The sequence below is a fragment of the Rattus norvegicus genome, chromosome 1 (assembly GCF_021556685.1).
Source record: "Rattus norvegicus strain SHRSP/BbbUtx chromosome 1, alternate assembly SHRSP_T2T, whole genome shotgun sequence".
In the NCBI taxonomy this organism is placed as follows: Eukaryota; Metazoa; Chordata; class Mammalia; order Rodentia; family Muridae; genus Rattus; species Rattus norvegicus.
Genome location: NC_141534.1, coordinates 210951726 through 210975831, shown reverse-complemented (window position 1 = coordinate 210975831; position 24106 = coordinate 210951726). Strand labels below are relative to the sequence as shown.

The 24106-nt window shown below is 51.8% G+C and overlaps 1 protein-coding gene across 1 annotated transcript; it reads left to right on the top strand.

Moving 5' to 3' along the window:
- Window positions 1-16613: 16613 nt before the first annotated feature.
- Th (tyrosine hydroxylase) lies at window positions 16614-23735 on the top strand. The gene is given in 13 exon segments (NM_012740.4): window positions 16614-16714; window positions 18404-18628; window positions 19496-19670; window positions 19932-20020; window positions 20136-20203; window positions 20473-20523; window positions 20868-21013; window positions 21084-21219; window positions 21378-21447; window positions 21838-21894; window positions 22033-22128; window positions 22382-22515; window positions 23321-23735. Coding segments are annotated over 13 exon segments (1497 nt in total). The 5' UTR covers window positions 16614-16624; the 3' UTR covers window positions 23481-23735.
- Window positions 23736-24106: the final 371 nt, after the last annotated feature.

Here is a 24106-nt window from a genome sequence, read left to right as displayed (position 1 = left end):
TGGTGGCTCTGTTTGTTTAGTATCCTACCCTGGCTGCCAGGGTTAAGGCTGCTTTCTCTGCTTCATGTGACTGAGACAGCCTTGATCCTGCATGGGCTTCCCTCCAGCCCAGTCCCTGGTGCAATGTGGATCACACGTGAAAACTGTTAAGGAAAAGAAAGGGTAATTCAATTCCGTTCTCTGCCAGAGCATTCATTCTGTGACCTCTTTTTATCTTTCTTCCGTACAAATCATTATGTATGTTTGTGAGGATGGGCCACACATGTGCCACAGTGCATGTGTGGCGGTCAGAGGACAACCTCGGTAATTGTCCATCTTGTTTAAGAGATGCTCTTGTTTGCCACTGCACCATAGATAAGGGCTACCACACCCAACTTTATGTGGGTCCTGGGGATTTGAACTCAGGTCTTCACACGCATGTGACAAGCACTTTACACATTGAGCCGTCCCAAGCCCTGGAGTCTCTTGAAATGAGTATTGTAGTGACTAGAGATCGAACCTCACCAATGCATGCTGGCCAAGCAGCATACCCTTGAGCTACATATGAATAAATTAATTTCTCACCCTGCTCATATCTCAGTGACAGCTCAGTCACACGAAACATGATCATGGTGTCATACAGCCTTCCCCATCACCCACCTCTAGAAAGTTTCATCTTCCTATTTGAAACTCTGTCCCCATGAAACACTGACTCTCCACCCCACCCTCAGGCCAGCTTTCTGTCTCTGTGGGTCTGGTAATTCCAGGGACCTCCTGTGAGTAGAATCCTTCCATGCATGTCCTTTTGAGTCTGGCTTCTTTCACTTAATGCCATGCCTTCAAGATCATTTCCTCCTTAAGGCAGAATAACATCCCACTGTGTGGGTGGCCACTCATTCATCCATTGGTCGGTAGACACTTGAATTGATGTTTGAGGGCCACAGAGCACAACTGGAAGATTTTGAGCAATGGTACACATGTTTTGGTGAGGTCAAATTACTATCTTTGGGGTTTACTCCTGATTAAAAACCATCACATTATACAGAGATTCTAGGTTCAAGAACTGAGCAGATGGGTTTGTTTTATTGGGCTTTGTTTGGGGGTTTTTATTGAATCAGGCACTCTCTATGTAGACCAGGGTGGCTTTTAATTGTAACCCCTCCCCCCACCCCCCGCCTCAGTCTTCTGAGTGCTGGGTTGGCAGGCAAGCTCTGCTATACCTCTAGAAACTCGTTTCCAAACAGTTCCCACCAAGAAGACTTCGGCTCTCCATGTCTTGGCTCACACTCGTTTACCCCTGCCTTTCAGGTGGTAGCCTTCCCCGTAGCACCTCCCTGGTAGTGTCTGCTCCCTCACGTGTTGGCTGTCTTCAAGTTCTTGGTCTATTCAAGTCCTTTGCCCATTTTGAAATCACTCCCAGCAAAAGGTTTTAATTTTCTAGAGTCATTCACCAGTACTGTATCATTTACGGGATTTGTAAATCCCCTTTACCTATCCTGGGCGAGAAAGAAAGACTCTCACTTCATAAAAAAGAGGGCTGGAGACTTTGCATTGGGAAGGCAAAGCTGTTTGTCCTATGACTTTGCAAAATCGGGCTTCAGCCTAGAACCGAGAGTGTGCTGATCTGCTCTAATGCAGTGGTTTTAAATTTCACACGTGTGTACTGTATTTACATCATTTTCCTCTCTCTCCTCCCTCCGCTACCTCTCCTGCCTCTTTTCCTTTAACTACTATTGCTACACACACGCACACACACAGGAGGAAGAGGAAGAGAGGAGGAAGAAGAGAAGGAGGAAGAGGAGAGAGGAGGAAGAAGAGAAGGAGGAAGAGGAGAGAGGAGGGAAATAACCATATAAACACAGTCTGCTGAGTCCACACAGTGCTGCTCAGAAGTACGTGTGTTCAGAGCTGACCACCTGAACCTGGATAACCTATCAGGGCCTTGTCTCTAGGGAAGACTGACTCCTCCTCTCTCAGCAGCCATTAATTGCCTGTTTCTCTTCATGCAGGGGTGGGGGCTTGTGACATTTCCCCTAACCATGTTGGCATGTCGTTTTCAGGTCTTGTTTAGGCAACCATATTGCTTTGAGCTGTGGCTGCAGCTTCTACGTCACGTCTAGAAGACACAATCCCCCAGCAGACTCCTCAGTCCTCTGGCTCTTGTAGTCTTTCCGCACCCTCTTTCTTAATCTCCCCTGAGCCCTGGGTATAGGCATTGTGCTGTGAGTGTATTGATTGAGAATGGGCACCCTATGGTGAACTATTTTCTGCATTTTAACCAGTGGTGGCTTTCTGTGCTAGTCTGCTTGCTGTAAAAAGGAACTTATTTCATGAGGGGTGTGGTGGTAAAAAAGGAATAGCCCCATAGGCTCATATCTTTGAATGTGCTTGGTCTTCAGGGAATGGCAATACTTGACAGGGATTAGGAGGTGTGACCTTGTTGGAAGAGGTGCGTCACTAGAAGTGGCCTTTGAGGTTTCAGAAGTCAAGGCCAGGTCCAGAGTCTCTCTCTCTTCTGCCTGCTGGTCTGGATGCAGAACTCCCAGCTAGCTCACCAGCACCATGTCTGCCTTCGTGTTGCCATGCTTCCTGCCATGATAAAAGTATACTAAACCTCTGAATGTAAGCAAGCCCCAATTAAATGCTTTCTTTTATGAGTTGCCATGGTCATGGCATCTCTTTATAGCCATAGAGCACTAAGTAAGACAAGGTATAAGAGCTTCGCCTATCTGTGTGTATAAGGATGGCTATATAGGATGCAATTAGAAATTATATTGGCTTGAGAAAGTGGCAGTGGCAGCTTCTTCTCTAGAGTCCAGGGCTTAACCAGCTATGAGTAGATAGCTAGATTTACCTAGTTAGCCCAGCCAACGTGGCTGGGAAACATGTCACAGACATTGATTTCCTCCTGCTGCTGGGACCTAAAGTCCAATTAGGCAGCTGTTTTCATGAACTCTGACTACAAAAGATCCCTGGCCTCTGTCCTGATATGGCCAGTCTCAATGCCCAGCTTGTTCCGTTGATCTCATCTCCAGGATAAAGTCTTTGCACCTCAAGCATGGGGATCTGAGTTTAGGTCCTCAGAATTCACTCAAGTAAATGTTGGCTAGGTTTGACAACCCCCATGTAACTCCAGCCTCACAAGGGCCCGGTGAGTCCCCCCAGCTCCTACCCTTTCCAGTGCTGCTTCCTGTCTAAAGTGACCTTCCTGCCTGGGGCTGTCACCAAGACCTTTTGAGTTGACATTTTGCATGGAGGGGATGCAGGTGTGCTCTCTAGCCCAGGGTGTGCATGTGTGGGCTTCGAGTGAGCAGTGCCAGAGGCTGTCCTGTGAGCTTCCTGATGATGCTAAAGTCTCACCTGTCTGCAAAGGCTTGTGCTCTAGCTGTTTGTAAAGTAAGCTCCCTGCATCTAAATCAAGACAGGATCAATACTCACACACACACCAATGTCTACATAGGTCTGGGAGCTTGATTTAGGGGATTGAAGGAGCCCCCAGTGTGGGCTTTGCGGTTGACAGAAGGAAGTAGATAGGGCTGGCAAGGCAGGGTCTCTGAATCAACAGGCCAGAGTCCTGCTGTCACTGTCAGGCAGCAGAAGCAAGTAAAGGTTCTGGAGTGAGTTACCAAGGGTGCATGTGCTTGATGAGATCACGGAAGTGTTAGTCCTGGATAGTTGGACTAGCCTGGAGGAGCCAAGGAGACTATAGAGCTTTATAGATTATCACTGGCGATGTGGAGAATGATGGGCTGCTATGACACTGAACAGGGGGCCAGCAGAGGCCAGAAAGAGGAAGGAGAGACAAGCCTTAAACTACAGTGATCTCTACTTGGGTGCAACCAAATGCCAGGGAGAGCTGGGATGTGTCCTTGAACCAGGACTGCGGGTGATACCACCTAATGATGTTTTCTCTATGCTACCGGATGTGATGGGTGTCTCCACGCAAGGTTGAATCTGGTCTTGGGAACCCCTAAGACCTATTCCACATGTATCTCAGGCCAGTTCTCCCTGTACCTGGAGTCTCTGATTCCTCTGGTGATAGCAAAGGTGGCTGGAATGTTCACACTTCCTTCCTCAAAGTTGGGCAGCAGTTCTGAGAACATCAGGGATCTCTTTAACAGGCTGAGCTCTTCACTAGGTCCAAGTGGAAGCTATCTAGACAGAGGACAGCATCTGTCCATCTGTCCGTCTTCCTTGTGTTTGTTTTGTAGGCATCTGGGAGGGCCACCTCTTGTTGGGCTCCCCTGATGTATCTCAACCCCTGCCGGATAGCCCCACTCAGCCATTCGTCATGGGAGACTTTGATAATCAGGAGCTCTCTGCATCTATTGGGCCCCTAGAATGGCCCTGCCCACCAGCTGACCTCACTGATATGTTGGCCTGCACACAAATGGTCTGTCCTGCCAGCCCATCTGCAGGGTGCTAAAGAGGATTTATGCCCATGTGTTTGCTGATGTGAACAAATGCAAACACAGTGATGAGCTTCCATAGCTGCCAGGGACTGGCTCTCCCAGGGCCTGGCATCACCTTTCACCTTGAAGCTTCTTGGACAAGAGCCAGATAACAGAACCATAAAGGGAGGGTCCTTTTCTGACTTCACCCTACACCCCTAAGGCCACACAAGCCAATCGCATCCAGTGTCCAAAGGCTCCACGGGAGCCAGTAGAAAGGTTTGTTTTGCAAGAGGGTCCATGGAAAAAGCAGATGCCACTTCTCTCATCTCTGGAAAACTCAGATCACCCAGATGTTAGATTTAGACTGGGAGTTCAAAAGAACATGGAGGTATTATTGGTAAGAGTCATTACAACAGTTCTTAATGCCGTGGATAGACAGACAGAGAGGCATCTGCCTCGGAGCCAGCATCAGAGGCAGACAGCATGGTGAGTCTCTGAAGAGAGAAATCAGAGCCCATAAGCGAGAATCTCTTGTGATGGTTTCTGAGGTCCGGGCAGGTTCACGGCAAGAACCAATGTCACCTGTGATGTAAACGCTCCTTTCATGGGAGAGATCCTGTCCTCGAGAGCCTGTTAGCCAGGAGCTCCAGACAGTGTCTCAGCAGGGTCCCTCTCAGAGTCAAGGAGTGGCTGTTGCAGATACCGTGGCCTGGGCAGAGCTGGATTCTAACATTACTTTCTTATACTTGAGAGTGTTGTGGGTGCAGAGCCTGGGTGGGAGCCAGACAGAGAAGCTTAAAGTCTGTCTATACCTGTCACTTGTGTCAGAGTTTGAAGGACTGTGGAGGGGAGGGATACTGATGTATTCCTGAGTCCTATCTTTGCTCCCTTGTGGGGGTCCTCCTGGATTCAGGTTAGCAGGCAGAGTATACACATCTTGGTCCTGTCTGTGAAATATGTGTGTTCCAAGTGAGTTTAATAATGTAGAGGCAGAATGGGTTCTCGGTGCACTGTGGTTTAAATATAAAATGACCCAGCTCTGGGGAAAACAGAAGAGCAGCACTCCAGAGTTCTGCAAACAACATCTATAACCCAGCAATCCCACTCCCACTCATGTCCCTGAAGGATCAGAGTAGGTCTTAAACGGATGTCTGCCCACCTCATCCAAGCAGTCCAAAGGGGGGAACCACACAAGTTCCTGTGGCAGACGTGGTGAAATATTACTCAGTTTCGAAGAGTGCCCTTGGTGACATGAACCAACCTTGAGGCCACTATGCTGAGCAAATCAAGCCAGTCACAAGAGGACACGCACTGTAGGATTCCACTCACAGAAAGTCCCTAGATTTAGTTTCCCAGAGAGTGAAAATAGGATGGGAAATGGCTGACTGGGAAGGGGGTGACAGTCAGTGCTTCACAAGGACAGAGGTTCCGTCTAAGAAGATGAAGAGATGAGTGGTTGGGGTAGCTGCATACCGCTTGAAAATGGCTAAGACAGCACATGTTTTATCATCATCAATCATTTTAACCCATCTTAGTTTCCTTTCCTATTGATGCAGGGTGAAAGGGGTTACTTTAGTTCACATAATGTTTATAGTCAGCCATTATGAGGAGAGTCGAGGTGTCTGGTCATATTCAGTGAAGAGCAGAGAGGATAAAAACAGGCACTGTGAACAGTCCAGTTTACAGTCTCCAGGATCCAACTCAGGGGATGGTGCCACCCACAGTAGGGAAAGGTCGACGGCCTCAGTCAAGACCTGCTCTCGGGCCACCCAGCTTTAGAGAATCCCTCATTATACTGTCTTTGCAAGTGTCTCTAAGCTGTATCAAATTGACAGTTAATCCTAACCATCATAGCCCCAAATACAAGGAGAATTTGGAGAGGAAGGGACAGGGCTGGGTAAGAGCTGAGGCACACTGGAGCCTCTTATGACCCTGTGAATCCTGAGAAAGCAGCCAGGGTGGAAAGGGGGCATAATTAGAACCATGAAGGGTATTTGCCATGCTTCAAATCCCCCGAGTCATCTGGGAAAGCTGGATACCAGGTTCCTGGCCACCCTACTTAGCTCTGGGCAGAAGAGGCTTCAGGCATAGATGGCTGGTCCCTATTTCCAATCTTGCCATTTCTGAGTCAAAGTTCTCACCCAGTTGTGGAGCAGGGTGGGTGCAGACACTTGGGACCTCCAAAATGGTGAGTCACCAGAAGGGCCCCGTGGTAGGAGGGAGAGTCCTGACTAGCTTCTGCAGTACCTGTCTACCCATATCTGCCCAGTGTGCCTGGCACTGGGAGACCCTGCTGTAACTTCTCTTAGTTCTTGCTGGCAGGTTAACTCAGCAGGGGCAACCCAGCCACAGCCCTTTCCCTGTCCAGCCCACCTTCTAGATTCCCAGGCACGTGTCACAGCTCAGCATGCCACCTATAGAAGGCCTGAGAGAGCCACAGGAGGTCCCAGGAGCCACCGTGAATAAGATGTCACTCCAAACCTGCGTCCATCACACACTGACCTCATGACACATGCCTGATTTTAGCTTCCTGTCAGATGACCTGTTCTTCCATCCCAGAGGTCCTCCTTATTTCTCCTGGATCTTGGGGGGGGGTGTTGCAGTACTGGGCTTGGCTTTCATCTGCTGTGATAGGCTTAGAAACATCGCTGGGACTCATGTTTTCTTGTGACCTCAAACTTTAGGCTGCTGATTCTCCCCTGGAAACAACTGTGGCTGGGTGAGACTTGGGGTCTGCCAAAGAACCAAAACCCACTTTTAATAAGAAGTCGGACCTAAACTGTGACCTTCTCTCTCCACCCTATCAGCCAGCCCTGCTGACTACTGACCACACCTCGGAGAGCAGTGTTACCTTAGATTCCCCAAAGACACACTGGGGGATGGTTGTGGGGCATCATTTGGTTGGGTTCCAGCCATCTCTGCAAGGAATAAGGGATTCAGTTCCTAAAGCTATCACCTGCTCAGAGGAGGATCCCTGTCTGTGAGCTACTGTTCTCCTAGATGCTGGAGCTGCAAAGGCTGTCCCTGACAGTTTCTCAGAGGAGTTCTGCACAGAGGCAATTCTGGGGAAGGGAGGTAGAGGAGGAGGGGGGAAAGACATGTTTTGAATGAACGAATGAATGAGTGAGTGACCTCACTCACAGTCTCCCCAGTGAGATCTCAGCCATCTTCTGTCCTTTAGTTCTTCATTTCCAGGTAGGACTCAGAGTCTGTGGTTGGCCAGACTGCGTGAAGCAGGGCAAGAGCTGATTTTAAAAGGTCCTGGAGAACACAGGCCAGCTCCAGTGTCAGGCGCCCTCATTCCAACTCCAAAGTAATCGCCTGGCAAACAAGCACTGTCTAAATATCACAGAGTGTGGGTCAGGCGCACCGCAGCCTGGAAATGTCAGTGGCGGGGGCCTCCTCCCAGCTCCAGGATTAGCCCAGGCACCTGAGCCACATGCATTTGCCTTCAGCCTGGCTCTAGCCCCAAGAACCCGAAGAGGCCTCAGGTGTGTTCTCACTGCCAGATCGTGGGATTGGGTCCCTGGGGAAAGGTGTTGCCCGTGGGGTCAGACTGAGCCATAAGCGGCTGTAGCCTTTGGAATGACATACTTCCAAGTTCTCACTAGGAACCCGGAGCAGGGGCAGCCCCGTGGAGAAAGCCTGGCTGTCCCGGGCCCTCACTGCGAGATTACTCACCCTTGTGTCCTCCCTTGTTCTCTCACTTCTACAAAACCTGACCACTTGCTCAAATGGCAGTGAGAAGCTGCTGGGTGGGAACTGTTGCTACCATCTGCATGGGCTCAGCAGCTGTCATGCTTGTTAGACACAAGGTTCCTTCACCCCATAATGGGGCTGGTGACATTGTCCTAAACAGAAGGGCTTTGCCAAGTAGAAGGATTATTGTTGGGTAAATAAGAGCCCTAAAGGTGGAGTTTTTGTCTTCCAGGAACCTTCTTTAAATCACTAGGAACTGCCCTTAGGTCAACTGTCTCGGATAAGTGCATCTAGTTTTAGATCAGTCCAAACAGCCTCTATCAGTTCAAAGACCCCTACATAAAGTCTGTTGCTCTTCCACCATGCCCCCTCCACCTCTGAGATAGCCTTGGCAGTTTAATCTCCGATAAACCTTTCTTTCAACTCAATGCATGTTCGTGTTTGGTGGGATCACTGTGGCCTCACAGTAGAGGATGTCCAGAGCTGTGTTTGGCTCTGTCCCTGGACGTTCCTCTCCCTTGTATTCGTTTTGTTTTGTTTTGTTTTTTGTTTTTAATCAACCCAACACAAACTAGAGTCTTCTTGAAAGAGGGAACCTTAATTGATAAAATGCCATCTCCAGGCCTAGGAAGATGACTCAACAGTTAAGAGCACTGGCCACTTTTCCACAGGTCTTGGGTTTGATTCCCAGTCCCCACATGGTGGCTCACAACCAGTTCTAGTGGATCCAACTCCCTCTTCTGGCTTCTGCGGACACCAGACATACAATTGGTATGTGGACACATGTAGGCAAGACATTCACATACATTGAAAACAAAAAGCCTGTTGAGAGAAAATATCTCCATCAGATTTACCTAGAAGCAAATCTGTATGCATTTTCTTGCTTAATGGTTGGTATGAGAGGGCCCAGCCCACTGTGGGTGGTAACCATAGGCTGGTGATCCTGGGGTGCATAGAAAGGCAAGTTGGGAGAGGCACTTTGCAATGTCCCTTCATAGTCTCAGCTTAAGTCCCTGCCTCCAGGCTCCCACCCTGACTTTTCCCAGTGATGGACAGTGACCAGGACATGTAAGCCAAATAAACTCTCTCCTTCCCAAGTGACTTTTGGTCCTGGTGTTTATTACAGCAACAGAAATCAAGCTAGGACACTGCTTTTCTTTTTACTTCATATACTTCGATCATGTGTGTTTGTATGTGATTAGCAGTATGGAAGCCAGAGGACAGACTAGAATATTGGTTCTTTGATGCATTGGGAGAATTTCCTTCCTGGGGGCTAGGAGGAGCATGGAGGAGCAGAGACTGGACAACACTTTGGCCTACCAATTGTAGCCCTTCCCTAAGACATCAAGGCCAACTGCAATCAGGGCAGACCATCATACAGCATGTGGGGAGGAAGGATTGAGTACTTCAATGAGGGTCCCATGACTCTATCCCCTCCATCCATGCTGGGCGGTCATCAGTCAACAAGCCAAGCTGAGAAATCCTCTGCAGGCTTAACTCAAGCGAAGTCATGAAGTCAAGATATTGGTTGTTTGGCTTGGAGAATAGTGCTATGTAACAGCCGAGTCCACCTTGCCTTGAGACCATATCCCACACTGGCCTGGAGCTCGCCAGGTAGGCTACACTGCTTTTAGCTGAGTCCTAGGGATCCTCCTGCCTCTGCCTCCTCACTGCTGGGATTAGAAACATGCACCACCACACCTGTCTACATGTCTTCTAGGAATCAGACTAGGCCCATATGCTGTGTAAAAAGAACTCTGTGGACTGAGTTACCTCTGTACACTACAGAGCAAGTATTTAACTGGGGGCTGGCTTACAATTTCAGAGGCTTAGTCCATTACAATAAGGGCAGGGAGCATAGCAGTGTGCAGAATCTGAGAGCTACATCCTGATCTGGAGAGAGAAAGAGAGAGAGAGAGAGAGAGACAGACAGACAGACAGACAGACAGACAGACAGACACTGAACCTGGCATGGACTTTTAAAACCCCAATAACATGCCCACTCCAGCCAGGCCACACCCACTCTGACAAGGCCACAGTTCCTAACACTTCTCAAATAGTGCCACTCCTCAGTGACTAAGCATTCAAACACAGCAGCCACACTAGGTAACTATGAGGCCGCAAAGCCACGGGATGGGAGCCCTCTCCACCTGGAGAAGCCTACCCTAATGACAGAGGTGATAGGGTTATTTCTCCTGAGTTCCCCAGACTGGACCCCAAACACATTAAAGTCTGCTCTAAACCAAGCCAAGCTGCCCCTGGGCCTCCCCTGCCAATGTCCTCCACACATGCAGAAGCTACACCTCCTTTGGACATCTCTTCAGTTCAGGGGGACAAAGCTCCAGAGTCTGCTGCTGTCCCATCTCCTGTCCCTGCCCATAGGCATCCTCCATAGGCAGGGCCCTAGGAAGTTTTTCTACTGTGGCTTGGCACATGTGAGGCAAGTGAGACTGTAAGACTATCCCTGCTAAATGCTGGGGCCACTGTAACTCTGCTAACACAGCCCCGGGCCATGCTGTGGGGAGCAGAAGCCACCTTGTAGATGAGAAGAGAGGACTACACACCACCACAAACTGCAAGAAAGAAAGCACTCCCATTCGGAGCAGGAACCACTGCCCCTCCCTACCACAGGATGGGAGGGGGACCACCACCCACAGGCTCCAGTGCTTCCGTGGGCCTGGGGTGGGTAGGCAGCCGTCTTGCAATTAGACATGATTGCTGTCACATCACCACCGTGGTCCTTGTGAGTGACTAATGGGAACTGAATGTCACTCTTATTGCTTTTACTGGCTAATTTGTCAGACTGTCAAGTACTCTGGGAGGTGGCACGGAGGGTATTACGTGACTCACTGGTGCACAGGTTGGGAGAGGCAAGGGACTTAGGGGGGACAGAGGGAAGCAGGAATACCAGAGAGGACCAGGGGTCTGACCCATGACATTTTCGGAAAGTCTGAGGGGCATGGGAGCTGAGGTTACCCCACCTGTCACATATCGATGGCTCTGAGTTCCTCTAGGCCCTTCTGTGTACACACATGCTTATATGAAGGCTTGGGGATATAGAACACATGCCCTGCCCTGCATGTGCATATAGACACAATGGCATGTGCATAAGGCATGTACATGTGCATGCACATGTGCACATACATGTAGTGTATTGCATTCAGACCAAATGAGGTTAGATATAGATCATGGGTCCCTGGCCTGGACACTCATGTAGCCAGCCACTAGTGAATTTGGCATGACACCTCTCTATCATCTCAGGGTTGGTGTGTAGGTTGCCAGGTTGGTGTGGGTTGCCAGGTGACATAGGTGTAGCTGTGAGCCTCTGCTAATGTGAGGCTAGTGTTGAGCGCTTCAGAGAAGCCTGGTTCTAATGCTGACTTCCTGTTGGCTAGGTCTAACAGAGGGACAGGCTCTCTAACCTGGACTCACTCTCTCTCTCTCTCTCTCTCTCTCTCTCTCTCTCTCTCTCTCTCTCTCTGTCTCTCTGTCTCTCTGTCTCTCTGTCTCTCTGTCTCTTGCCTTAGTTGCACTCTGGCTATTGGTCCTCCCTCCTGGTGACCACCCTGACCCAGGCCCCTTGGCCTTTGAGAACGCTACACACCTAACTAAAGTCATCTCCTACTAGAAGCTCAGAGAAGGGCCAGCCATCTCTCAGCAGATGGAGAGTTCTTTAGAAGCACCAGAGCTCCTGAGAGCTGCCACAAGTCACTCCCAGGAATCACCGTGAAGCTAGGGAAATCAAGGCACAAGGTACGAGAGGCTGAGCCACGCTGGGGCTCTCTTACCTGTAGACAGTGAATCTCCAGGAATAAGGCGGGCAGAGAAGCAGTGCTGGTCTTACTAGCCAAAGGTGGAAGTGGTTTAGGGGAGCGAGGAGGGTGGGCTGCCTGGAAGATACTCTGGACCTGAAGGCTTGGTGGAAGTGGGGAGCCAGGGTAGAGGAAGCAGACAGGTGGGGGCTCCTTGGGGAGAGAGGGCCTAGAGCCTAGGTTGAGACGGGGGCTGATCAGCAGCTCTTGCCTCTGGTCTGACTTTCAACTGCCCAATTATCCCTAAGTGTCTCCTATCGACCGACCGCAGCTGGTGCTGTCCGGTACGTGTTCTGAGCCTACAGCCCCGAGGCTGCTGCTCCATCCGATGGCCTCGTTAGGGCTAATTGCTCTGGCATTTGGGCCTGATGAGGACAAGAATGGCTGGACCCTACCAGATGTCAGGGAGCTTCATTCTCTTTCCAGTCAGATTGGTGAGCTGTGTCAGGGACAAAGGGCCCTGCAGTCTCACTGAGCATCAGGTCCCTGCTTTACAACCCATCTCAGTCTCCTGATGGCAGGGAAAAGCAACCTCACTCTCCCTTCTGTCTTGGGCTCACCCTGCACAGCACTTAGGCAACTGGTCATGATGTCTTGACCAACTTAAATCCCAGAGAAGCTCCCACTGCCTTTCAGGGTATGTCAGTTGATGATTTCATGGACCTGCATCTCTGTGAGCAGGAACACTGACCCCAGAGCCCATCTGGTGACAGGATTCTTGAGACCCTGGCATCATGTGTTTCTATAGAAAGCGATTTGGGTGGACTTGTCAAAGTGGGTGGGGTATGTGTTTGCGTGTGTGTGTGTGGGGGTCTATAGGTATAGCATGTTTGTGAATGCATGAACATATTATAATACATGTATGCCTATGCGATTCTGTTTGTATGTGTATATCTGTGTTCGCATATGTTTGTGTGTGCATGTGGCTGCTCCTATGTATACTTGTGTATGTATTTGTGTGTCTGTGTTTCCATGTATAAGCACTGTGAATCTGTATATCTGTATGTGCATACGTTTGTGTGTCTATGTGTCTATGTATATACCATTGTGTATATACATTTGTGTGTGCCAATCTCTCTCTGAATGTATCTGTATATGGCCATATGTGTACATGTATGTCTTTATACATGTGTGTATGCCTATGTATGTCCTCATATATGTGTGGTCATGTGTCTCTGTGTGTACATGCTTCTGCGTGTCTATGGTAGAAGGTCATGATGCTGGTTGAAAGTGGCCTTTGAGCCTAGGTTGTAGAGGCATGTGTTCCAAAATGCACATAGGTTTCCATAGTGCCCAAAGCTATGGGGTAGATCTGGGGTCCTTGCTCCAAGACCAAGGATCAGGACACCCCCTAGTCCTCTGCCTCCTTAGTTCCATGATGTCCTGGGCAGGGAGGTCCATATCAGCAGGGTGCATACAGGATAGCACAGCAGCCTCCACACCAGCAACACTGATGCCAGGGAGTGGGTGAGCTGTCATTATGGACAATTAAGCACCGTGCTGAGAGAGAAAGGCCCCGTGTGCTCCCCGTCTCTGCAGGCCTAATCGCTGTGGTGACAGAGGAGGGTAATTATCAGGACGGCTGTGAATGGCACAGGCATTACAGGGGTGTAAAGGGCTCAGGAAGGAGGGAGGGCCTGCTATGCCCCCAGCACGCATCTGAGCCCAGAGCAGGCAATGGCCCACTGCACTGGCCTTGCGCTTCAGATCAGCCCCCTTTCTTAACTGCTAGGGGATGCTTCCCAATCACTCCTCTAGGCTCTGCGGCTTGGCTTCCAGCCTGTACGCTGTCCAGAGAGCCTTCAAAGCCTCACTTCGACCAACCAGAAGCCTCTCGTCAGCCCTGCCCTGACCTCGTGTGCCTCTTCAAAGTGAGATTTAGCAGCTGCAGCTGGGGGTGCCTGAGCCCCACTCATGCTGTCTTCCTTGAAGACAGAAGTGTTGGGAGCTGAGGACCTGGGCCGTATGATCCAGAGAAGTAGTGTGCTTCTGGGTCTCAGCTCTCCCTTCTGCAGAATGGGTCTGTCTGAAATGGAAAGGCAGGTGCCCCTCTGCAGGGCCTAATCTGAGTCGCCATGAGTGGTTAAAAGATCCAGCTTGTCTGTGGGTGAGCTTTGAGAGGAGGCAGGGACCTCTAGCATGGAACAGGGCTGAGTCCTGGAAAGCTGACCAAGGGCAGGCCTAAGAGGCCTCTTGGGATTCTTCTCATCAAAAAGGGCATGGGACACAGCTAAAGCGTCCAGGGCTCCTCTGTGCCCACAGATGCCTTAGATCTTGGCACAATGTAGTCAGCCAGCTCCGTGTGTGTGTGTGTGTGTGTGTGTGTGTGTGTGTGTGTGTGTGTGTGTGTTTGCATGTATCTCACAGACAGTGCACAATGGCCTGGATGTGAACAGAGGCAAGAGTCTGGGCCAGCAGTTGTCTCCCAGGAGGGTCCAAAGACATCGTATTTTCAAGTTTAGGCCAGGTGCTCACTTGGGTGAGCTCAGACACAGACAAAGGTCTGGAGAGCACACATTCCCCACCCCCACCCAGCTTCTATGCAAGCACCTCCAGCCGAGACAAGAAAACGAATTAAAAAGCAATATTCGTGTCAGCGTAAGACATTTGCCGAAAGGTTAAATCCACACTCGTGGTGCTGCACAGCAGCCCCCTGTGCAGGATTTGTTAGGCACAGCTCCCTCCTACCCCGTGCCACCTGAGCAAATGCCAGGCTGGGTGGGCTGGAACCAGCCTGGGCTTGCCTCACCCTGGAATCCCCAGCACCCTCCAAAGGAGGACCCTGGGAGTGGGCATAGACGCCCTTCAGGTGTGGGCAACAGCCCCCAGTCCTCAGGATGAAAGGCTAAGGTGCAGCCAGCTCTGCCTTCACGGTGGGAATGTCTCTATGTGAGCCCTTTCTGGGCTGTGAAGAACGCTCTGAGAAGGGTCCTGGGACCCTGGATAGGCCAGAGCTGTGCTGGGCATGTAGAGACAGGAGTGGGCTAAAGCAGCAAAGGCACTGACCAAGGAAGAGTTCAGAGAGGAGCGTGGAATATGGGGAGGGGTTCATAGTAAGAGAGAGCAGGCAGTGGAGAGTAAATAGTCACTGAGCCGGGGTTTATGGGGTTTGTAGGAGCTTACTCAGAGAAAGTAGATGAGAGATGCCATGCCAGTCTGAGTATCACAGAGCCCCAGGCTCTCCTGGGAACGGAACTGTGAGGGCCAGAAGGTCAGCAAGGGAGGTTAGGGAGAGTTCCTTTTGTACTGACTCAGCATTTATCCTGCTCCCAGGGGGCAATGGGGGCCAGTGAGGGATGCAGAGCAAGGCAGTGATGTGGCAGGCAGTTCCTGTTGTGAAAGAGCTGGGAAGGGAGCGGGCTGGGCCTGGTACGTACAGCACGCCATTTCTGAGGGTCCGAGTGCTGTCTAGGAGGTGCAGTGAGACTTCAGTGATCAGCCAGAACAGAAGCTAAGCGGGGTGGGGACTGCGAGTTCAGGCTTCTGGGTCTTGCAAATATCCAGAATGCTAAATCCTCAGAACCCCAGGGTGGCCATTTTCAGAGTGGGTTTTGTCCTTTGGGCACTTGTGCAGACTCCAATATCCAGAGGGATAAGGATGGTACTCTTCAGTACCCTTAGTGAGAGGACACTTTTCTCTGAAGGGCTTGAATGTGCCGAGCCATTACCTGAAGGAAGGAAATGACTCCAGGGACATAGGATGGGCCCAGCACAACTCACCTGCTACAGAGAAAGGTCCCCTCCCTGGTCTCCTTAGAGATCCTGTTTCCCTGGCTGAGGAAGCTAGGGTGGATCTTTGTGTAAGTGGGTGTGGATGCTAACTGGAAAACAAAAGGTCACTTACTGTTAGACCTCGGGGTACCATGGAAGAGATGATCACTGAGTGTGCCCTTACATGGGGACCAGCTGAGAATGGGGCTACCACTAGCTCGAGACCATGATACAGGGAATAAGTGTGCATTTGGGGGTAGGGAGTGGCTCAGAATACTCTTAACCAAAGCAGAGGTTTGCTCCCACAGGAAGGTGAGGTCAGAAGGCCTTAGGGAGCTGCCAGGGGCTAGGGTTGGCACCATCTCCCAGGCTGTGTCTTTAAGGAGATGATAATCAGAGGGATAGAACCTTGCAAAAGTGGGCCAGTCTTGGGAATACTATAGAGGAATAGCCTTCTGGAACATTCTGTGTCTCATAGGACCTGCCTGGGGATCCAGCCCCAGTGCCAGCACATATACCGACTGGGGCAGTGAATAGATAGTACACTTTGTTACATGGGCTGGGGGGAACATGGCCCATGTCCTGGAGGGGACTTTATGACAGACATCCAAAAATCCAGTGAGAGGGCTTCTAGATTTGTCTCCAAAGGTTATAGTTCTAACATGAGCCCTTAGGAAATCCAGCATGGTTCTCCCTGTGTGCCCTGGTTTGGTTAGAGAGCTCTAGCGGTCTCCTGTCCCACAGAATACCAGCCAGCCCCTGCCCTACGTCGTGCCTCGGGCTGAGGGTGATTCAGAGGCAGGTGCCTGTGACAGTGGATGCAATTAGATCTAATGGGACGGAGGCCTTTCTCGTCGCCCTCGCTCCATGCCCACCCCCGCCTCCCTCAGGCACAGCAGGCGTGGAGAGGATGCGCAGGAGGTAGGAGGTGGGGGACCCAGAGGGGCTTTGACGTCAGCCTGGCCTTTAAAGAGGGCGCCTGCCTGGCGAGGGCTGTGGAGACAGAACTCGGGACCACCAGCTTGCACTATGCCCACCCCCAGCGCCCCCTCGCCACAGCCCAAGGGCTTCAGAAGGGCCGTCTCAGAGCAGGATGCCAAGCAGGCCGAGGCTGTCACGGTGAGGAGGATATGCTGTCACCCGGAGGTATCCGGAGCAGCTTTTGTACCTGTAGATGGGTGGATACCCCAGGCTGGGAGTCTACCCAGCGTCTGGCACTCAGGGTTGGAGTGGTTCTTGGTCCCATCTTGTCTGAGGGTTAGTTTGGGTCCTAGCCCTGGTAGATAGTCCTGTGCTTGGGTAAATGCTTCTGCTGTGTCCTGCTGGACTCCGAGAGAGACAGCCAGTGCCTGTCTCACTACGCCAGCCTTCCTAGGGCTTCTGTGGGTCCTAGTTCATGAAGTAGGGGAAAATCTCCCCTGGGTGGTCTTGGGAGAACCCCATGATCCGAGTCCCCTAGTAGCTTCCCTACTTACCTGCCCCCTTGGGTTCTCTAGGCTTGCCTGTCACAGAGTGTGATGTTCCTGCAATGTACACTTCTGAGGAGACCTGTGGAAACAGGACATGGGCCCAGGTTCTACTGTGCCAGAAGAGGTCCCCAATTCTGGGACAATTCCTGTGCCTCCCCTCTCCCATACCTTACCTTCTACTGTCCTGCTTCTGTGTTCCTTATGAGCAGGGCTTAGGGAGCCATAGGGATCAAGGGGAGGAGCTGCCAAGACATCAAACAGTCCCCTTTGTCAGCATGGACAGGGTGGGGGTGGGGGATCAGCTCATAAGAGCTTTCAGATTATCCTTGGGGCCCCACCTAACTATTTCCTTGAGTTGACAGAGACATTAATGAGACTGGTGTGACCTTTAGAAATTTAATTTGCAGGCACTTCTCAAGGGACAATTGTGGGGTCAAAAGGGCCCTTTCACACTTCTTAGCTGCAAGGCTCTCCCCTCAGCTCCCTGGGATCCACCCTGTCTCAGGCTCTTCCCAGGAAGTTTGGGGATCTCTGGCTGTATTCATGCGTCCTGCTGGAAGTCTGGAGGGGGCTCCAGAGGGCATGCTTCTCCCCATGGCTATGACATCCCTAAAGCCCAAGACCCCAAACCTTTTGGGGAGTTCAGCTCCCAGATAAGAGTTCAGGCTCCTCCTCCCTGAAGTCCAGATAGTTCTGAGTGTTGAGAGATTGGGAGTACTGGTTCAAAGCTGTGGCAGACACAGAGCCAGCGGAGGCCATACAGAGGTAGCCTGTACTCAGACAGAAGAGGATAGGGTAGCCAGGAGGAGGAGGAGGCATTTTGAGGGGGCTGTTTCAGGACAGGGGAACAGCCTGGGCAGGGCACCTGGCTAAGAACCACTTTTTCCAATGATGGTGTGTCCACGGGGCTCAGCCTCATGTCTCTCTCAGAGAATCAGGAGGGGAAGGATGCTGGTTTAAGCTGTGCACGTACTCCCTACCTGAATGGATCACTCAAGCTATTCACCTCCCACGTCTGAGGCTTTGCCCTCCTCCAGTCTCTGGGCGCTGCCCAGAGAAATCAGGAAAAACAGCGAGTCACAGTCCTCTCACTAATTCAGTTAGGTCTAAGCCTGGGAGGTAGGTGACAGGGCACATCTACCTTGGGAAATGGTGGCTAGGAGCCCTTGCCTTCCAGTTCTGCCCTGGCTTCCAGCCCTAGCTGCCCACCATGCCCTGTCAGAACACTGACTAGCATGTCCTGCCCTCCACCCTGGCATCCAGTGGTTTGACCAGGGCTTTGGAGGCAGGATCAGTGGAGGCAGCAGCATGGAGATACAGGCATATTTCTGACTCTTAGTCCCCAAGGTTCATCGGACGGCGACAGAGTCTCATCGAGGATGCCCGCAAGGAGCGGGAGGCGGCGGCAGCTGCAGCAGCAGCAGCGGTAGCCTCCTCGGAACCTGGGAACCCACTGGAGGCTGTGGTATTTGAGGAGAGGGATGGGAATGCTGTTCTCAACCTGCTCTTCTCCCTGAGGGGTACAAAACCCTCCTCCTTGTCTCGGGCTGTAAAAGTATTTGAGGTGAGGCCTGAGGGATGGCTTGGTGTGCCAGGGCAAGCATGCATAAGATATGTGAGCATGGCTGTTCCCCTTCCAGGGCTGAAATACGGCTGCTCAGGACAACAAGGGCTGGGTCTCAGGGACTACCCTTCAGCTCCTCTAGTTAGCCTCAGCTCTGACACCCATATATATTCTGAACCACCTGCCCATGGGTCTGTGAAGCAGCTGATTGCATTGTTGCTCTGGCTAGTGACCTGCCCCCCAGAAAAAAAATCTCAAATGACATTAAAGCCAGAACCCTGTGAGCTCCCAGAATCGACAGCCTGGCCTAAGTGTTTTGTTGCTGGGCAACAAAAAGTAAGGATGAAGTTGACCCCTGCCCAGCAGTCCTGAGTTTCCTATTTATCTTGTTATGGCCTGAGCCTTGTGTCCTTGATATAGTGGAGTGGGATCCAGGCCTTTGGGCGTGGCCAGTAGGTCCAATGAGACCATTAGGGGATAGGGCCTTCTGTCAGCAGGGCAATCCGGCTGGCTGGTATGATCTCCAGACGGACAGAACTGTCCAGAAAAGGGGCCCAAGGCACAGCTGTGATGATTCCTGAATGGGTGCACAGGACAAAACCCAATGTATTGGTGACACCTATAGGTGTCATGTACTGGGGACACCTTCCAAAATTCATAGGCAGAGACAAGAACAAACAAATAAAATACCAACAACTGACCAGGCCCGACAGGGTCCTCCATTTCCCTTTCCCCATTATTATCTCTCTCCATCCCCCCTACCTGTCATTATCTCTCTCTCTCTCTCTCCATCTTCTCCACTTCTCTCCATTGCTCCCCCCACCCCATCTGTCTCTCTCCTCTCTCTTCCTGCTTTTATTCCCAAAGACATTTGAAGCCAAAATTCACCACTTAGAGACCCGGCCTGCCCAGAGGCCACTGGCAGGAAGCCCCCACCTGGAGTATTTTGTGCGCTTCGAGGTGCCCAGTGGAGACCTGGCTGCCCTCCTCAGCTCTGTGCGTCGGGTGTCTGACGACGTGCGCAGTGCCAGAGAGGACAAGGGTGAGGATGGGCTTCTGTCCCTGAGTGCAATCAAATTAGTGTGTGGCCTGCAGGGGTGGGGGCAGAGTATCCTGCCAAGGGGGACCCTGAAGTGTCCACAGAGTTGGCCCCACCATGCTGGCTTCACCCTTCTGCTTCTTTTCGTGTATCCCAGTAAACTCTGCCCTCTAGGAGGTCCCTAGAGGAGGCTGGACCCAGGATAGCCAAACCTTATTATGGGTCAATGCTAACCTGGGCCCTTTGCCTCTGTTGCTTGTGAAGTCCCCTGGTTCCCAAGAAAAGTGTCGGAATTGGACAAGTGTCACCACCTGGTCACCAAGTTTGACCCTGATCTGGACCTGGACCACCCGGTGAGCTTGTGTCCCATAGCTGAGGCCTGTGGGGTGGGCACAGGTAGGGACTGACCCTGGTTGTTGGAGCAGGGAATGCCCAACTTCCTCCTGATGTGTGTCCCTTGGCCATCAGGGCTTCTCTGACCAGGTGTATCGCCAGCGTCGGAAGCTGATTGCAGAGATTGCCTTCCAGTACAAGCAGTAAGGAGCCTGCATGTGGGGCAGAGTCCCCAGCCTGTAGGGAGAGGAGGGAAGGGGGAGGAGGTGACTGGTTAACTGTCACACTGCTTCGAATGTCAGCTTGTCTGTCTCTGCTCTGTGGGGTCAATGGACCCCAGCCAGTCCACTTCATATGCTAAAGGCCTCTGAACAGCTCACATAGCTTCAGGAGAAGTGCCTCACCCCATTTTCTACTCTCTGAGAGGAAGCAGGGGATGGGGGGCCCTATTGACCGTTGATCCCCTCCACAGCGGTGAACCAATTCCCCATGTGGAATACACAGCGGAAGAGATTGCTACCTGGTAAGATCCGGCTGATCGTTGGGTTGGAGCAGGGTAGAGCTGGGCGTGAAAAGAGCCAGGGAAACTCCCAGAATCCCTGTCTGCGAGGGCCACCTCTGGAAACTTGGGTACAGAGAAGAGACGAAAGTCAGTTAGAGGAGAGGCTTCCAGTGGCCTAAAATATCAGGTCATTCAGAGATTGACCCTTTCTCAACCTCTGGGTTCTCTCAAACCACAGAAAGGCCCTATGCGTTGTTGGAGACCACAGTTCAGGAGGATGGTGGAAGCAGGCAGAGCATCCCTGGGGGGCTGTGGGCAGGTAGGGTGGTCATAGGAGAACTCCAACAGCTGGCAATTACCTACAGGAAGGAGGTATATGTCACGCTGAAGGGCCTCTATGCTACCCATGCCTGCCGGGAGCACCTGGAGGGTTTCCAGCTTCTGGAACGGTACTGTGGCTACCGAGAGGACAGCATCCCACAGCTGGAGGACGTGTCCCGCTTCTTGAAGGGTGCGGATGCAGAGGAAGTAGGGCAGGGAGGGGATCCCCTCTGCCTACTCTGATGCGTGGCCCCTTACAGAGCGGACTGGCTTCCAGCTGCGACCCGTGGCCGGTCTACTGTCCGCCCGTGATTTTCTGGCCAGTCTGGCCTTCCGCGTGTTTCAATGCACCCAGTATATCCGCCATGCCTCCTCACCTATGCATTCACCTGAGCCGTGAGTATGCTGCCTGGGGCAGGGGACCCTGAATTTGTTGCCCAGTAATATCTGTGCGTAATGATGACAGAAGTGTGGAGGAGCTAAAGCCTCCTTGTCCCAGGGAAAGGACGGAAAGCCTGCCCATTCCATCTTGCTTCTCCTGTGGCCTCACATAGGGACTGCTGCCATGAGCTGTTGGGACATGTACCCATGTTGGCTGACCGCACATTTGCCCAGTTCTCCCAGGTATGTCTAGGGCCTCAATACAGAAACCAGGGGTTGTTTGATTGAGCCAGAGACTCGACAGTTTTGCTTGTTGGGGTATTCCTCCAGCTAGACAGTGCGCCCTTATGGATTCACGATGCTTGCAGGTAGCAAATACTGAAGCACAGACTGTTTCCTCAACAGGGAGGGACTGGCTAGGAACACAAGTCTCAGGAGAAAGGGATTTTTGTGGGTTTTGCTGCCACCTGCTGGTACTTCTTGGAACTGCAGGTCCTGGGTTTTTGGCTACTTTGGTGCATGGTGAAAACTATGCGGCAGGGTTCCCTGGAGAGGTAGCATCAAGTGCTCTTGCCTCAAGCACAGTGTCAGAGAAGAGTCTTTTCATGCTCTTGTCCCCTTCTCTACCCACAGGACATTGGACTTGCATCTCTGGGGGCCTCAGATGAAGAAATTGAAAAACTCTCCACGGTTGGTTTTGAGGGTCCTATGGGGAGTTCAGACCTTCTTTTCGGTCCGCAAGAACAGCCTTTACCTGTTGTGGGTGCTACTCACAGAGGGGCTGTGCTTGGCACCAGGTGTTTTAGGTGACTCATGACTATCTGGCAGGTGTACTGGTTCACTGTGGAATTCGGGCTATGTAAACAGAATGGGGAGCTGAAGGCTTATGGTGCAGGGCTGCTGTCTTCCTACGGAGAGCTCCTGGTGAGATTACCTGCTCCCAGCCCCCAGCAAAGGAGATCAGGGCTGGGGGAATCAGGTGTGGAGGACCCTGCTCCCGTTAGAAGGATGAAGTCCTTGACCCAGGTCTAAGATTCAGGCTGCTCTGGAGAGTACGGGACTCTGCCCAGACCCCACTGTACAGTAGCCCAGAATCCTTGTGGGATGGGAGATCCTCATACCCACAGCACCCATTTGCCTTGAGTGCTTGGGTGTGATGCCTGTGGTCTCTTTCTAGCACTCCCTGTCAGAGGAGCCTGAGGTCCGAGCCTTTGACCCAGACACAGCAGCTGTGCAGCCCTACCAAGATCAAACCTACCAGCCTGTGTACTTTGTGTCCGAGAGCTTCAATGACGCCAAGGACAAGCTCAGGTGCGTGAACCCTTCATGAGCCAGCCCCATCCAGCCTCCCCTGTGCAAGCCAGGCCTTGTCTCCACTTGAGAACACACTTAGTATGCACAGCAACACCCCCTTGTAAGAAGAGTACATGCTTGAGATTACCCTGCTCCCAGCCCCTAGCAAAGAAGGTCAGAGCTGGGGGCTCATGGTCTGGGGTGGGGGGCCTGCTCCCATCAGAAAATCTGAGAAGAAAGAGACCAGCAGCATAGGGTCAAGGCAAGGTCAAAGTTAGGTTCAGGCCATCTGTCTATGCCTCAGTAGAGCCAGGATCTCTCATCCTCTGAGTAGCACGGGCTGGAGTGGGTGGGGACAGATAAGGAAGAACAAGAGACGAAGTGGAAGCTAAGAGCTGCCATGAGGGCAAAGGTTATAGAAGGGGTAGGCAGTACAAATTCAAGGGACACAGTTATACAGGGTCTGAGAAAGGAAGAGGAGACTGGAAAGTTGGTCCTTATCACTTCTCCTGGCCTGCTGTCCTGGCATGTCCACTTCAGTTTAGGGACTCTCTAGGGCACACAGTCAAGGAGAGCCTCCTGAGGGAAGAAGTCCAGATGAGAAATGAAGTGCTTTGCAGAAGTCTGCCCACAAGATTTTCTGGGGCTTTAGTCTCCTGAATGTCAGGAATGGGCTTTAGGGGTTTGGCAAACTCAGAAAAGCCATTTCCCCATTCTCCTGGAGGTTGCAGATTTTATCCCGAGCTACCTGACTCTAGCCTGCTTTCTCACCCTTACATCCAGTCTCCTGTGATTGAGGAATCATACCGGCTTCCCTCCACAGGAACTATGCCTCTCGTATCCAGCGCCCATTCTCTGTGAAGTTTGACCCATACACACTGGCCATTGACGTACTGGACAGCCCTCACACCATCCAGCGCTCCTTGGAGGGGGTCCAGGATGAGCTGCACACCCTGGCCCACGCACTGAGTGCCATTAGCTAAATGCATAGGGTACCACCCACAGGTGCCAGGGGCCTTTCCCAAAGTCTCCATCCCCTTCTCCAACCTTTCCTGGCCCAGAGGCTTTCCCATGTGTGTGGCTGGGCCCTTTGATGGGCTCCTCTTGGACCCCCATCCTCCCAACACTGCTTCTCAACCATGTCTTACTACTGCATGCACTCCAGGGTGGTCCTGCATTCCTCCTGCCCTCCATGCTCTATACTACCCTGATTATTCTCTCAATAAAGGAAGGAAAGATCTCCAGGGCTGCCTCTGGTCACTGCGTCACCACAAAGATAGTTCCTAGCATTCATATCTGCTCTGGCTTCACTTGGAGGTTTAGACGGTTTCTTCTCCCCCACCTCTTTCTTCCAATTCAGCCTCCTGGACACTTCAGACCAGACAGAAGGTACTGGTGTTATCTCCCTGCCAACTATGAGCTCTGAAACAGTACTGGGGGGTGTTGAACAAGGCCCCAGATGAGCTGCCCCAGAAGCATGGGCTAACAACACAAAGGTGGAGACCAGGGTAAGGAGTGACAGTCACAGCTGTGCTCACCAGGGAACAGCCTCTGACAAGGCTTGTAGACCAAGCCCTCTCCCTGTGCTCAGGAGTCTTAGGCACCTTGC